Source organism: Argiope bruennichi, chromosome 3 (genome assembly GCF_947563725.1).
Source record: "Argiope bruennichi chromosome 3, qqArgBrue1.1, whole genome shotgun sequence".
Taxonomy (NCBI): Eukaryota; Metazoa; Arthropoda; class Arachnida; order Araneae; family Araneidae; genus Argiope; species Argiope bruennichi.
Window position 1 is genome coordinate 143,650,864 of NC_079153.1, and position 17,560 is coordinate 143,668,423.

At 33.2% G+C, this 17,560-nt stretch overlaps 1 protein-coding gene across 1 annotated transcript in view; it reads left to right on the plus strand.

The window, feature by feature from the left end:
- Window positions 1–17,560, plus strand: part of LOC129963350 (uncharacterized) — an 87,260-nt gene that overhangs the window by 13,971 nt on the left and 55,729 nt on the right. Inside the window, exons 3-4 of the mRNA XM_056077676.1 lie at window positions 11,627–11,715; window positions 15,969–16,297. Of these exons, the coding sequence (XP_055933651.1) occupies window positions 11,627–11,715; window positions 15,969–16,297 (418 nt within the window). The remainder of the gene's footprint in view (window positions 1–11,626; window positions 11,716–15,968; window positions 16,298–17,560) is intronic.

Below are 17,560 nucleotides of genomic sequence, written 5' to 3' on the forward strand. Positions count from 1 at the left end.
AGTGAAACCTCTCTTAACTGGCAGGATTCGGTCTCGGATTCTTGCCTATATTCCTAACCTTTCATTAAGCGAACGAATATTCCATGCGAAAATTGTCTAAAGGCATTTTTCTTTGGCTATACTTCAAAATTTGGCAAAAATGAAAACAGCATGACCGTTAAAGGAATTTGTAACGCGCATATCTACTGCCTTATCAGGGTGACGCTTCTCGGCACATAATGCAATCATTTCCCATGCTTTCCCTATCTCCCTTATTCATTGGAAGGCTGTTGCATCCATTTTTTCTTCTACTCCTGATGAAACCTCATCGGCAGCTTCTTTTTATATGTCACAGAATGCAACTCCATAAATTGTTCCAGAGTTCTAGCTGTGTTCTTTCACCAGCTTTTCGATGTCTTCTTTAGCTCCACAATCTTGACCAGAAACAAAATCACGTCTATTAAAACTCCCAAGCACTTGTTCAAACCCTTCGGAATCGCGTTCCACAACGCTATCCAGCCGAAATCTCTTATTCCTCAAATAAGAGCTGAATACAGACTGATACAAACCATTCCAGCATGTGACGTCACTGTGTCTTCTCATCACTTATTCTGCGACACATCGCTTTTTAAGCGAGTAACTTTTTTACGTTTTATTTTGTTTGTTGTTCGAGGTTAGATTATATTCTTAAACTGCCTTTTATTGTATTTCACATTTTGAACATGCAGAAACTTTCATTTTTTCAAACAAATTTTAATCCTTACTTTTAAACTATTCTATTTCGTATCTAAAACTTTTCTTTCTAGATTAAACTCAAATATCCTTACATAATATTTCACATGAATTTCTAAAGAAAGTTCTTGAAAATACACTTAACAAAAATAGAAGCGTAAAATTATATATTATTATTTAGTTTTTTTTCTTATTCTCACTCATTTCAATTTTAAGGAAACTATATTTTGCAAATGAATTCTAGATTCAGAGCAAAAGAAATGTAATTCCTTTTTTCTAACTAATCAACCCTATTTGTTTAAATATTTAAGAAAAATTTTTTACATTTCAACTCAATCAAGCAAGTTATAAAAATTCTATTGTTGCATAATTTATAAGCGATATATTTTAAAAACAACTCACGTATATTACGCCGTGTTCCTGCGTCCGAAGCATCCCAACTATGAGAATCTCGGCAATGAACGAAGTAATTCGGCTCACTTCGGCGATCTTAATGCTTTACATTCTGCCTCCAGTCGAAGGTGAAGCGGAAGCGCTTCGCTAGTATTTCTCTTCAAAGAAAGCGAATTTTGTGGTCCGTGTCATCTATGTTAAGGTCACTTTTTGGGAAAGAAAGGATTCATCGCAGTATATAAAGACGGAACAGAGCATTCATGGATCATCCCTTCTCATCATACAGGTTTCTGGAACTGGTAAAGCATCTGACAGTAAAGAAATCCTCATGGAGATGGTAAGTTGTCCTTTCACTTCTTTGAAATGAGACAGAATAGTAATGCAAATTCATTAAAAAAAAAGTGAAATGGGTTCAGCTTAGATTGGTGATAGAACTAATGATTTGTTCGAATATATCATTTTGGAGAAAAAACTCCCAAATGGAGAAGAAATTATTTCAAGATTTTTTTAAAACATTTTTATTCACACGTGGAGACTTTTAAAATTACTGTAATTATCTTAGAGCATAAATTTCTTATACCAAAAGGTACAGTAAATAAATGCAATTTAGCCTCTATACTGCAACGAAGATCTGGTTCTTAATTCAAGTTTTAATGTCTTGCTATAGGCTCCAGTTAACCATTTTGACATTGTCAACATATACCCATGCAAATTTCTAAAAACATAAAGTGATTCGAACACCTAGTTCAGTACTTCCCAGTCCATATATTTTCCCGTATCTCTCGCTTAATATTTTATTTTATATTTTTGAATACCCCTTTTTTGCCAACACTCAAAACATCATTCAAAGAAGATTCCATGCTTTCAAAGATATTTTTGATAATATGAAAGGATTAAGTTAGCCTAAGAGTGAAACTACTTTAATTCGCTTAATAACATTCACAAGACAGATTTGGTGCTATATTTTATTTCATTTTTAATAAATAGTACTATCAGATCGTGCACGGCATTTCCCATAAGAACATGAATGCCAGAAATGTCATATAAAGCTATGAAAGCTATTAATATTGACTTTTCACGATGGTTTTATTTGTAACGTTGCATAGACGATAAAAATCGAAACAAATAACCGAAAATAGAGAGGCGCTGAAGAGAGAAATCTGGCTGCAAATGATATTATTAGAATTGAAACTATATAAAAATGATCCTCATGATTCTTGGTTTCCTAATTTAACTCCTTACCAGATCAGCAAAGAAATAAAATTTCTTCCCGTGGATCAGTGAATAAAATCTTTGAATTGATTAAGAAACCAGTTAATTAAAAATTAACGAAGAAATGTATTTTGATTGCTCCTGTTCTAAATTGGAGATAAATAACCGAATAATGAACTGAACAACTTTAAGAAAAGATAATGGATTGGGAATGTCGGATTCAGGAATTTTAAAAAGTTTACCTGAAAAAATTATTATTTAAAAAAAAATCTCAAAATTTAATAAATTAAGTTCTGAAATGTGAAACAATCTTTTTATGCAGTACTCATTGCAGATGTTTTCCAATCATGCATATCCTATTGTCAAACCGGTTCCCAATATCCATTTCTAGATAACTTCTTCCAACGAGGTATCGAATTATTATAATGATATCATGCGAAGAAGCATTGTTTATTTTGTTGTCTGCTTCTTTTTTAACGCTATTTCATTATTCATTTAGTTTATTTATGCATACAATTATAATGGAATAAATGGCAAGATACTATTATTTTTGCTATTAAATTTGAAACGAAAGTAAAAATGTAAGTTAAAAAATGATTCATTTTTGAAATGCAATTTACAAATTGTTTTTTAATGAATGTCGTGAAATCCATCTCCACGATTAAACTAATGTTTAAGAATTCCAGTAGGGAGTAGATAAAAAAATCTATAGACTTAGAAGTTCTATAATAAATTTTGAAAATAAACGAATAAAATGTATCAAAACTAGAGAAAAAATAGAGATATTATTGCACAGAGACAAAATGTTTATCTCTGTAAATCTAACCTTTTGAATTTTAATGTGTTGCAAAAATGGCACATGTGCAATAATATGCTCTGAAAAACTAAGATTTTGTATTGATGTTTTATTAATTAAAAATGCAATCAAAATTTTGAAAAACTCTTTCTTATTGAACATCTGCAACCCCAGAGGCAGCCGCACCCCGGATTCGGCAACTCTAAGGATCCGCTCTTCAGAGGATTTGGAATGATTTTTGAATCAGTCCAGGCAAGAAATGCTCTCCATTTAAAAAGACTTTTTTTCATTAATAATATTTAGATAAACAGAGAGACGCTGCACTATATCCATCGAAGTGATCCCCCATTTATATCTCTGCAACGCTAGAAAATAAATGTAATTCAGTTTAAATATGTTAACGTCTCGCTTGAAAAAATAATTAGGTCAGTTTTGGAATGGACCTCATCATTTTGAGCCCCGGTCAAATGCGGCACCTCTCACCGAATCGCCCTAACAGGAGGACGACATCAGGTTTAATGTGCAACAAACCCGTACGCACAATAGATCTTTTGCAAAGGCATTCGACTTGGAAGTATCTGGCCCCGATCTTATCACTACGCCACAACGGTATTTATTATAAAACAGGAGTAAGCCAAGGCAATTCCCAAAAATGGAATGCATATCCTTATTCGGACTCAATAATGAGATTTGGAATTCAATGATGAATAATTAGAAGTGAGTTGTTCATTCATGAGTTTACTCATTTCGATTCATGCAAAATGAATCTGTTAGTTTGAAACTCATAAACTGAGCCTTATCTGATCTTTGATAACTTTCATCAATCACTCCCTTCACTAGACGCATATTTTTTTTCATCTCTCAATCTCAGTAGCAGATGGTTTTGTAATCTTTTAAAGAAAACGAGCTGCAAAGTGAAAAATGGGATTCAATTGGCATTATTATCAAATTCATAAATAAACCTTTTCATTTTCAAAGTAAAATGATGTCATTGTGAATGCAAATAGAATGTAAATTTAAAGCCTATACTTACGATATCTTTGCTTGTCTAGTTATAGTTAAAGCTGCTACTGATGCGATTTAGTGTACGAAATTTTTTATCATTATTTCAAGTACGTTCACTAAAGCGAAATAATAAAATATATAAATACTCCGTGAATACTCCGCCAAATCACATAATCCTAGCAAGAGTATTCCAGAATCTGTTTATATTTTGGTATAATATCTTCATCTTCCGCGTGTTTAGAATGGCGAATCATATTTTCGAAAGAGCGGCTCATCTTCCAAGTTTTTAGAACACTCGCTTTTGAAAGGAAAAAAAAATGATAATAAAAATACCTTCACTTCAAATAAAAAGGCATTCACAGTATAGAAAATACGTTAAAAACAAGCTCTCTTTTAAATGAACACCGAATCATTCCTTTCAATTTATATTGGAAATTCCACGCTCTTACCTTTTTTTTAAGGCCTCATTGCTGGGAAAAAAAAGAGAAATTTGCTTATAAATCAGAAAGTTCATAATATAATGCTAAATGGGAATTCAGAACATATATATATGATAAATTTTTTAAGTTAAAGGTATGGTAAAGTAAGTTAAAGTAAAGTATTTAAAATTTAAAAATGAAAGTGCACTGTTTCGTTCCAATTTAAAATATAAGGAAGAATAACGGATGGCCAATAACGGCGAATAATCAGGAGAACGGGAAACTGAAATTGCAAACAATAACCTCATGATAACAGTCAATTTTTATATTTCATTACTAGGCTCAAAAAGTATCAGGAATGCTTCATTTAAAATACTGTAGTAAATATATTTAAAGAACTGTAGCAGATATATTTAAAATATTGTAGTAGATACTGCAGTCTTCAAACTTTTATCTGACTTTTTTACGGCTTCTATAAACATTTGGCAACTGTCAGAAGTTTATATTATTTTATCGTCTGTAAATAAATTTGCTTTTAATGAGATACAAATTTTAATCTCACCGATTGTCCAAAATGGCGAATGTAATTGATGACAGAACATGAATTAAAATTTCTTTGTATAAAGCAATTCTTGAGAGAGAAATATTTGAAATCCGCTTATCAAAAACATGAGTGTTTCAACGAAATTAAAAATTTAAAGAAGGTAAAGAGTTTATCACTCGGATGAATCACACTCTTGATGAACCATCTACTTCGTCTTAACATCAACATATCAGTCAGATAAGTGAATTGGTGCTTAGTTATCGTCCTTCAATAATTAGAAGCATTATTCATTCAAGTATTAGAAGTATTAAAGAAGGGTGTCCCAAAATTAACGCAAGATTTGAAGTTGCCACCATTCGAGCGGTAAAGTGTTGGGAAGCCTGTTTAAAGAAAACCATCTGACAGCTGATAGTTTAGGGTTAATAAAAATGGAGCGTTACACGATAGAACAACGTGTTTTCATTGTTGAATAATATTTGAAAAATAATTTAACTCTGGCGGCCACAGTTCAAAATTTTCAGAATTGGCGCCCTAGATAGTGTGATTAAACACCATTGGATTTCTTTTTATGGAGTTATTTGAATTCAAAAGTCTGTGCCAACAAGCTCACAGGCACGCATGCATTGAAGGACGAAATTCAAAGCTGTATCAACGAAATTCAGCCACATTGTGCAAAATGGTTATGGAAAATATCGTCAAAAGAGTGCGCATTTTCCAGCAAAGCCGTGGAAGCCATTCATATTATGTGTTATTCCATACATAACCCTATCCTGTGTACTTTAATATTCAATAAAAATATAGCAATTTAAAGAAAAAAGAACTGTTTTTTTTTATTTAATTCAAATTTTGCTCTAACACGTTGTTTTAAACTAAACTCTAAATTATAAGCTGTCAAAATGTTTTTTTAATAGGATTGCCAACACTTTACTGCACGAATGGTGGCAGTTTCAAATATTGCGTTAATTTTGGGACACCCTTTATATTGTATATATAATTCCTATAATGAAAACGGCAAAAGTAATAATGCGAAAATGATAATGCGTTTTTCCGTAATGTATTTATGATTTTTGACAAAAATTCATCAAATGCGACTCCAGAAACTCCGTATTCACCTGATGTAGCACAGCGTTACTTTTCTTTTTTTTTTTCTATGGTTGAAATTGTCTCTTCGTAGTCATCGTTTTAAATTCATTAATTAGATAAAAGACATTTCACTGCGTATTCTGAAGAGGCTTCGCAAAAACCGCTTTAAGGCATATTTTGATGATTGGCAAAAAAAAGTTGGCAGAAATGGTGCATTAAAATCAAAAGAGATTACTTTGAAGGAGACACAATAAATTTTCATCAATAAACTCATATCTTTTGTTAATATTCTGGATGCTTTTTAAAGATGAAGAAAATAGAAACAATAGTATTTACTGTTTGCTGTGCCATTTAATGTTTTCTCAGGTAAATCATACGTTTATATTCTCTTTCAGTTTCTGTTCTCTGTATTGATGGCGTGCTTCATTGTAGCAACAAGCAGTGAATCCGGTATGAAAGAAATGTTTTCCAAATACAAGTTCCACTTTAAAACTGGTGATACTGGAGAGCATACAAGAACAGAGGAATCAGATGAAACTGGTCGTGTCATTGGCATGTACAGCTACAAGGATCCCAGTGGTGTCCTTCGTACTGTACGGTACCGTGCTGATCCGGATCTGGGCTATCAAGCTTATGGAGAAGGATTTCCTCAGTTTGGTGATGTACCTCTGGAATACTATAACAATGTCACTCCAACAAACTTGTTAGTTGCCCAGCTAAATACAGAGGGCAGAAATAATGAATCAATTTCAGAGGACTTTGAAGCTCAAGAAAGCGTAGTTTCCACTGTAACAGATTCACAAAGCGTAATTTCCCCTGTAACAGATTCACAAAGCGTAGTTTCCACTGCAACAGATTCACAAAGCGTAGTTTCCACTGCAACAGATTCACAAAGCGTAATTTCCACTGTAACAGATTCATCAATTGACTATATTACATCAATATCACTTGGACCTAAAAGTTTGTCAGAAATTGAATCTGAAACTGCCACAAAAGTTAAGGAAAGCTTCACAGAAGCTCCTACAGTATCACCTGACATGAACAACAACAAGCTTGTCCCAGTTTTGCTTCCTTATGGTTCTTTTCATAAAATATTGATCCATTCAGGACATCTTTATTATCCTGTTCCTCATGCTCTCGCATATAGTTTGGTGCCACCCAATTACCAAATGGTTCTGTGATGATTTTTTTTTCAAAAAGCAATAACAAATGCATAAAGACAAATTCTGTGATTTGCACTTGATTAAATAAGTTTTTTTATATAAAAGTTGTAAGATATATCCTAAGAAATGTGTGAATAAATCCAAAATAAAAGGCAATAATTTCTCGTGAAATTGTCACCAAATAAAATATTGTATACCAGATATCAACAATTTCGCTCATTTTGGAGTTTTGTAAAAGATTTTCTAACATATAAAGTTGCTTATATGATGTTAATGCACACCGATGATTAACTTTTATGTACTTCTTATAAATATATATTTATATAAAATAAATGATTTTATTCTTCAGCATTGTGTTACGAATTCAAATTCTCTCTTCTCATGAAACACAAACTAAATTATTCTAAACAAGTGACGTTGAAATGAATGATTTTTTTTTATTAAATTCGAGCAAACGTGATCTGCAATGGCTTGGATTTTAGTTTAGTTTAGTAATATTAACGTGCCGTTGTAAAGCAACACTAGGGCTATTTTGGGATGGATCTCGTAATTTTGAACCGCGGTGAGATAACGAGGACGGCACATGAGCTGGCACCCCCTCTCCATACCACGCCCCGCCCGCGGGAGGAAGTTTGGCCCTGATGGATTCAACGTGCAACAGACCCTCTAACACGACTGTTCTTCGGTGTAATCGAGTCTCGAATCTGAAACCCTACGGCTCACGAGCAGAGACCTTACCACCAGGTACCGCCGCAATGGCTTGGAATCAAATTTATGACATTGGTGAGGTTTCAATTCTTTTTTTTTTTAAATTTAAAGTCAAATTTTAATTACAACCTCACATTCAGTCAAAAAAAAAGATCGAAATTTGGTTTTTTCTCAATTTTGAAAAAAAAAAAAATTAAAACACTAAAAATAATAATAAGAGTTATTTTTCAGTCCATTTAATTCATTTTATAAGCTGATGAAATAATACTAATGAACGGATAAATTTATTTAAACTTTATTAATTTTTTATTTTGAAGATACAAAAAAGGTATCTTGGGATACATTCCTTTATTTTGAAGCAAGGACAAATGAGAACGACAGTTGAGTCAGTGGCCCAGATCTCAGCAAATGAGATTTGTGTACCTTTCTTTGATGGTTTCGCCTACCTGTATGAGTGGACGATAATTAAAAGAAGAAAGGAACATAATGAATACATATTTTCACGTGAAGGTCAGTGTCTAATTATAGAGGCATCAGATCCTTCTTTGAAAAGACCGATTTATGTGAATAGGATAATGCAACAAAGCAGGGATGTGAAATTTGGAATGTGGTTATTAAAATGCAGGATATTATGGAAATGGAACCATAGAATTTTCTGTAAAAAAACTGCTCATCATTAGAAAGATTATACTAGATAGGTATTACTATCCCTATAAAATGAAAACATTTTTAATTATTTTATGTATTTACTTGCGTGTTTGAGCCCTGCATGGTAAGATAGTGCCTTTTATGCATACGATATTATTTATAAATTTAAAGAGTTTTTTTTTTAAATCTTGTGGAAAAATATCTCTACAATAAAACTAATATGATTTAATAAATAATAGTATATTTATTCAATATGTTCTTTAGATAAAAGTTCACATGAATCTTATGAAATCAGAAAGCATCAGTTACAATTCGATAATGCCGAGGGTAACTTTAAATTCCTTTCAATGCTTTTATGGAAGTTTATCAAAAGATTTGTCTGTATATCGCTTAAATAATATTTTTTTCATCACGTTTTATTAAAGAAATCATTTTGAAGAAATCGAAAGAAGATCATATTGAAGAAAGTCTTCGAGAATAATTTCGGAATTTTTGCTCCTCCAATCAGTCTTTCCTGATTCTTTCAGCCTTAACCAAAATGATCATCGCCTTACTGTTAAGTTTACTCCTGGCTCAAATGTCCTCGAATTTATATACCATGAAAATTCACACAAACGATAATTATACGGGTCTCATCGTCATTGTAGACTGTATTTGAAAAACAAAAGTCCTCTCCCTTCAGGTCACGTTCATGCAGTAGGTAAATTAACGATGGAACAATCATTGCAAAATATAGTCAATATTTGGTAAAAATAGAGTGTGAATCCCATAATCCACTGGCAATGATCTCAAAAACCTTTCCTACGATATTTATTTGCAATCTTTATTCGAATGACATGAAGGGAAAAACCAGAAAGTTCTCTGCAAAATAACAATGAGAGAGAGAGAGAGAGCTCTAACTGTGTTTAAGAGGCAACAGGGGTTTGGAACTCTTAATAGCATCAAAATCTCTTATCACGAAGCCTTCATAGCTTAAATTCAGTAATGACCCTATCGTGCGGATACAAGGATGACGATGTGTAAAAATGTGAACGTAATTCACAGTTTCCAAGAAGTGGAATTATTTACCAAGAGTATCCAGAAATTGTCCCATTTTCAATTTTTGCTGAAGAAGTGCTGAGTTCTTAGTTTCATGCATGCGCATCCACTTTGCTGACTCATCGGCGAACAACAGAAGTCATATTTAGATAACTGAGCATTGCATCGGCTACATGTTGAGCGTTTAAAATGTTTTTTTTTTTAACTGAATATCCCACCACATGCGAGTTAAGCTCTATCATTAGCGTTTTCAATACTTGGAATATTAAATCAATTGAAATTCACAGATAAATTTGTGAAATTTTTGAACAAAACGCAATGAGTAATACGATGGTAGGGAGATAGGAGTTTTCAATGAAGGATTTAAAAATTTTCGAAATGAGGAATGAATTGGGTGGCGGTCTCTGATTGATGTTGTTTCTTATGGCACTTGCCACGGACAAGCCCGCTGTTCGATGACAGCCGATTTAAGCCAGAGGGGGAGCACCTCTTGTTTTTATCGTAGAGCCAACTAGGTCCAAGAGTACGACTTAACTACACACACGTCCACACGTCACAACCCTTTTTACAGGGCGGACTTCATTCACGCATTTCATTCACAGATCGTAATTTGGACCTGAATCAGAGAACGGTCACCCCTGATCCAGTACCTCCAGTGGTATTACTCTCGACATGGAGGACTTTGTGACCACGACAGATTTATACGCGCGTCAGCCACCAGGCACGCGGGAAATCTTCGGTCGGTGTGGTTCGAACTCGCAACCTAAGGGACGCGAATCCAACGCTCAACCAACCAGACTATCCCGGCCTACAGTCTCTGATCGATGATGATGATGATGATGATGATGATGATGATGATGATGATGATGATGATGATGATGATGATGGAGGAGGAGGAGGAGGAGGAGGAGGAGGAGGAGGAGGAGGACAGAAAATTCGTCATTATGACACTGCCAAAACATTTTCCACAAATTTCTTGTTCACTTTTTCATCATCGAAAGCGGCATCTCTCTGCGATAGAGTCCTACAAAAATGCGGGTCTCACAATAATGAATGCTTCAAAAATAGTGACAACTGCATTGAGAAATAACTTAAGTATTGCACTTTATTACACAGTAATAATGTATTTCTAATAATCTTTCCTTTTTTCAGTGGCTCAACGGAGTTTGATTTCTAGATATCCCTCGCATATTAAATTAAGCTTTCAAGTGAAATGTGTTGTTCTAAATTTTATTCGAAGAACCATATTTCATACTTTAACAAAAGTTTTCTTTTGATATTTTGTAATTAATTGAATACCGTTTATATGAATTAGTACCTGTGAAGTAGAATATTCTTACATATCACTGGGAATAGTTCTTAGTTTCATATATTCATTTTATGCTTCAGAGATTAAGAGAGTTATAAGACTTATTAAATTAAGCTTTATATAAAAAATAATTTGAAAGCATTTTCTAAGAATATCAAAATTATGGGGGGGGGATGTAAAAATTATCAAGCTTATTGCACTGTTCATAAGAGACTCTATATTGCGAGATTTCTTATTAGAGATTATATATTGCGAGATTGATGTTGTCAGGCGGTTAAATTGTGTACTCTTCCCACTTTTTCAAATAATAATTCTAAAGGGGGAAAAATATGGAATTCTTTTATGTAATCTTTCACAACCTGATTCTACACAAACCCCTCATTTCTTTCCAAAAATATCCACGAAATGGAGGCAACCGAAATTAATTGGCCTTGGGGCGAGCGAGCGTTTGTTTTTTTATAGCAATCTGTGCACCGAAACAATCCTTTAATGGACATTAATAATGCATTCCGGGGACGTGTAATGTGTCACGTCATGCGCCATTTAACCCGGTGTCATCTAATGAAAAGCTTCCCATTCTCTTGTTTTCTTTTCCAGATCGATTGCGTGCTACCATGGGGACTGCAGCGATGCGGGAACCTGCGAGTGTGACCTTTGCTGGGAAGGAGACAACTGCGACCGATACGGTGAGTTCATAAACATGGGGTGATTTCGGATGGTGAAATCTTTAATGAAGGTGTTATGAGGGTGCCATGATAGGCTCGCCGCTGCTCAATTCTAGTTCATTCGTATAACAAATAATGGCCCGGAACTCGCGGAAGAAAGACAAGTGAGAGTGATTTCTCGCATTCGCTCTAAGAAAATTTGCATTTTAAATTATTTTTTCCGAACAGGTTCATGTCAAATTTTGAAACAGAGCTACAATTACAGTCACAAAATTTGATTTATTTAAGTCACTACTTTTTTAAGCTACCACGTTTACGTGTTTCTGAAAGTACAAATCGATAGACGTTCAAACGCTTGTTGGATTTGGCTCAAAATTCGATAGGTGTATTGAATTTTATCCTTCTAGTTCTCTTCATTTTGAAGTTATCGTGTCAACTTATATTCGGGCAGCTGGACAGTTGATAGAAATCTACAAATTTGGTAGAAAGATGATCATATACCAAATTTCATCCATCTAGGTCAAAAAGTTGTGTTATCGCACAGACATAATGACAAAAATGTGTCTTTCGAATTCAGGGAGGTCTCAGGAGGAGATACTTCGCATACGAGAATGAGTACAGCACTAAGACTAAAAGTACAAGTAGCCAATAAATGTAACATTTCGTAAATTAAAATGAAAATTCAAGGCCCTTCTCATTCTTGTAGAATCTCAAAAGCAATCACATCATTATAATACAACAGATATTAATCCGTTCGAAATGGATTCATCTCTAACTATGATTCGCTTAAAGGTAACTGATACGGAGCGTTTCTGAATAAGTCTGACAGCAGAGTGAGTTGCAATGCTTACGCAACATCACAAAAACGTCGACAGTCGTATCATTGAATAAACTACTTTCACTATATCATTAAATAAAAGTTTCATATGATGAATCCGTCATTTGATTCATTGATTTAATAAGTAAAAATGAATAAACTATTTAAATTTTTGAATAGGGTTCAGTTTATTTAATAGTATTAATAATTAAATAATTGCTTAATGGATATCAAATGTTTTTATATTTTACTTAACTGCCGTGACATGACACATGTCAGCTAAGCTGAACCTCAATAACCTGAAAAATAAAAGTTAAAATGAAATCAAAAAAGAAGTATTCATTTTGAATGTTTATTTTCTTCACAACAATGACGCTATCTAGTGAACTACCAAAGAGAAACGTTGAAACCAATAACTAACGCGCAAGAGTGGTTTTCTTGCGTTCTCTCCAATAAAGCTCTGCATATAAAGTTGTTAACTTTGGGTAAGACCGCGCATTACTGAACGATAGTTAAGAAGTATTGATATGTGGCGTGAATTTCCTTGAGTCCACGACGTGAATATGCATTTTCGATGTTGTGTTGACTGCCGATTGGCACCAAAGTTTGACACCGAACTATCGTTAACCCCACAAGACAACCTACAAAATTTCACTGACGTCAGTCATTGCTTCTATGAGTGATTGTCTTTACATGTATACGAAACCATAGATCAAAAGACTATCCACCATTTGGCGAATTTGGTTCAAAATTTGATACATATCTCTATTTTAGATGTGAAACCTCTGTACTCAATTTTATATTCCCAACTCTTTGTCACGGTGGAGTAAAGTGAACTCGAACAGTTGTCTGATCAGATTCAAAAAATCCCGTTCAAAATGTGTTAGAAATTTGCAAATGGGTCGTCATGACATATATCAACCGTCTAGCTAAAACTTTATTGGGTTATAGTGTTCAAAATGAGACTTAAAACGTAGAGATTTATTAAAATCCCCAACTCGGATTTTTTGACGATTACAGTCTCTACGTATACGAAAATTCAGCAAATTATGTTAGACGCTCACAAGAGATTTCATCAGAACGATAAATTTCTTTTCTCTCCTCCTCATCCCCTTATATTTATCACAAAGGATACCACGGGTAAATGCATGCGAGGAACACTCAAACAAAATAAAATATGGAATAAATATTTATTTTCGTGAAATTTTAAAACTCTGGCGTCGATGTGCATTAAATGATCATTGAGATGACTTATACGCCAAATTTTATGACACTAAGTGCGATAGATTTGTCTGGATGCTGACGACGTGCAGACACAAAACGCTTCTTTTTATAAATGATATTTTACAAACAGGATTTTTCTTCATTTATTCTAAACAATCAAGAGCTTCAATATTTAAAAGCATTTTCTCTCATTTTAAAAGAGATAAAAGAGAAACTCAAATGATAGGAAATGACTTAATAGCAATTTCAAAATCTTACATAAATATTAAGTAATCATTAAAATAAACAATGCTCAGTCTTCTGAGACTGAATTGCAAAGGCAAAGAACAAGCCTTGACAATATATATATTCAAAATCTGGTTATTTATTCTTTACAACTCTCCTTCTGCTCAGTCTATTTGTTTGTTCGATGCAAATTTTGCAATCGATTTTAAGCTAACTTCCTAATGAGTTAGAGACTTAGTTCATAGAACATAATTCAAAACTGGATGGCAACACAATATAAACTTTCTTTCTTGTTTGTCTGTCAGTTTATCTATTCGGTATAAATTTTGCAATTGATTAAAAACTTTTATTACTGAAGCTGGCGATGACTTCCCAATGCTTCGATTTTGAATTGATATTTGCCATTTTTCGGACTAAATCTTGATTGCGAAATATTCTGTAGACTAAGCAGAATTTAAAACTTTTAGCATTTATAATTTTTTGTTACATTTAAATAGTAATTAATACAAATACAGTGTAACGTTTAGTGAAATTTCTCTCAAAGTCAAATCAGAATCTTAACTAGGCAGGTAAACGTCATCTAACTTAAAAGTGTATAACTCTGGTCTAAATAATTGTACTTTACCAATACTATTCAAGGAGAAGTTTCAGTTGAACAATTTTAACTTTCGCTTCACCATGAAGTGTGGTTCAAAAAAAAAAAAAAAAAAAAAAGACTCCTTCAGCTTTGTTCTGGTGTTCAACAACACTTAAAGTTCCAGTAAACAGAGTGTTATGGTCTCATATATTGACCATACCAATCCTACTTAAATTACTTTTTCTGAGATTATCTGAAAATTTGATAAACAATCAATTAGCAATTCTAAGGATCTAGTCGCTCAACATACTGGAAATAGCAGAGTTCCTGAAAAATGTCAAGGTATGTGTTACAACTTATAGATTTACCTCTTGGGGTCATGAGAATTTTCAGTGAAGTTCGTTCATTTACGTGCTTGCGTTCCATTTATCAGGTTTTCGCCAATTTAAAAATGATTATGTTTTAGGTCATTGATGTAATACGATTCAAATTTGTTTTTGAGCGATTTACCATTCTCTGAAGTTTGCATAAATTGCTGATACAAAAAAAAAGTCTTAAGAAGGAGGGGGAGGACCCCAATCATTTGGGATGAGTTCTTGAAAGTACAATCAGATTTATTTCTAGTTTGTTTCTAGCATAGGCTAAAACAAAACAAGCAAAAATCCTTTTGATCTTAAATAATAATACATTTAATTCATTGATAACCAAATTTAATGAATTCGTTATTGTCATGAATTAATAATTAATAATGTTTTTCAAAATTGAGGCAATTTGTTTACCTTTATTTTTGAAATAATTTCCTCAAAACTGGGCGATTGTTTTAAAGATAGTCGATAGTCATTTAGTTTCAATTTTATCATATATTACAAGTTTCTTTTTTTAAAAAATATACCTTAATTATAAAAATGAGTATAAGAATTACTCGTAAAATATTACAAATTTAATTATGAATTACATTTCTAGTTAAAATGCAAAATTAATAAAAACATTAATTACTCAATTAAAATTTCTTTTCTAGGGGAATTTTCAAGAAGGTGATAAAAATATTAATCAATTATAAAGTTATTCGAAATTAATGAAAAAAATTAGGAAACAAATATCGATGAACAATAGTAACAATATATACAAAAATCAGTATAACATTAACATTTTTCGACTTCGTTTCATCTTCAACTTCTTGACACATGAATTTGCTGAACTTCCTACGTCATCCGATGGCACATCCTTTCTGAGATATCTATTGTTATTTTAATTCTTATAATAATATAAAAAGCATTTGAGCAACGTTTCAAAGGGATTCTTGAATTTTAAATTTACAATACTTTCACTTAGTTGCAGGTTTAATGTGAAAAATTCAGTAATTCGATGCACGAATCAGACCCATCATTGTATCCAAAGGAGTTAATGTATAAATTCAGTATTCTTTTTTAGTGGACAATTTCCTGCCAGAGTTCAACAAGGAAGAAGAGACGGCCATCGTCAGCGACCCCTGGAGCCCGGAAGTGGTGTACATGGCTCAGGCCTTGGACGGAGATCTTGGATCAAAGTGTCCCGCAGAAGCCATGATCTGCGAGTGTGCCGAGACCCACTATTCCATCACGGCTGGGGATCCCAACAAGCTCTTCTACATCAACAACCTGACAGGAGAAGTGTATGTGAAGGAAGCCTCACAGGTGGTTTCCGGGAAGACATATAATCTGACCTTGACTGCCAGAAGTTCCAGGGGCATGATAAGTCCCTCTCCCAATGCGCATATGCTGGTAGGTTGCCATAGCTCGTGAACATACATGCAGGCACATAATTAAAAAAAACTAAGAAGTACTTCTTTTATACAATCACATTATTAACGTGAAATTTTAATAATTGTCAGTTCAGGTACTATTTTCTTTAATTGGCCATGGATCAAAATTATGAAGATACCTCCTCATGTAGCTACAAAATGGAACATTAATCAAACTCAACGAAATTATTTTAGTTCCTACAGTTTTCGAAGTTCACAATCTTTATATGACACTCTTGGTATGTTTGTCGTTCATGTGATTGTTGAAACAATCTTAAGACGCAGGAAGTTTAGCAATTATAACACCTCCCAATTCTGCGAATAATTTGAGTTTATTGTTAAATGTAAACATCTCTCTTTTCAGCTTTCTTCTCAACTCTTTTTTTTTTTTTTTTTTGACGAAATAAACTCTTCCTGACTCATGCGCAAAACCGCTCAAGGTTCCAGAATAAATATCCATATGGTAAAAAGATATTGGTACAAAAAGTCAGCTTATGTCGAATCAGAAACTATGTATAAATTATTCGGCATCCTAATTTAAATGATAGTATAAAAAATAAACCGTAAATTTACAGAAAGTTAGCGAACGGATCGGCATTTAGCCAATCGCGCTGGTAGTTCCTAACGGACCTAGGACCAGAACATTATCTACTTTTTCTTTCTATTTTTTCTATTCTTTGCCCTAAGATGGGTCAAACGGAGTAATTGATCAGGATGCCATTACCAGAACATGTAAAGTCAAATTTAAGAGAAATTATTTTCGTATACATAGAGATAATACAAAAAAAAGTATTACAATGGTTCAAAAATCAGACCTCAAAATGTTGACAAATTTGCATGTTTTACACCTCCCTAAATAATAATAAAAAAATGTAATTATGTTGATCTATTTATCTGACTACGACCATAATGACTCGGTAATGTAACGATCTAGACGGTGATATTTGATATGTATAGAAATCAGAGATTTCTGTCGAATTTTGGCCGAAATTTATCCGAAAAAGTCTGTTTGTACCTCCAACCGAAGGCATGCGAATTCAGTAATAATGCAAAGATTTTTTCAAAAATATAGCTTAGCGAATTTGTACTAAAGATTTGAGTGTCTGTGGATCTGTTTATTCGTGGATTCGGGATTTAATAATAGAAATAGTTTTTTTTACTTCCTATATACGGAATGTACAAAAAGAAAATGTTATAAGCCCGAAAAAAAAATCGGACTTTGGCGATTTTGACGAATTTTTAC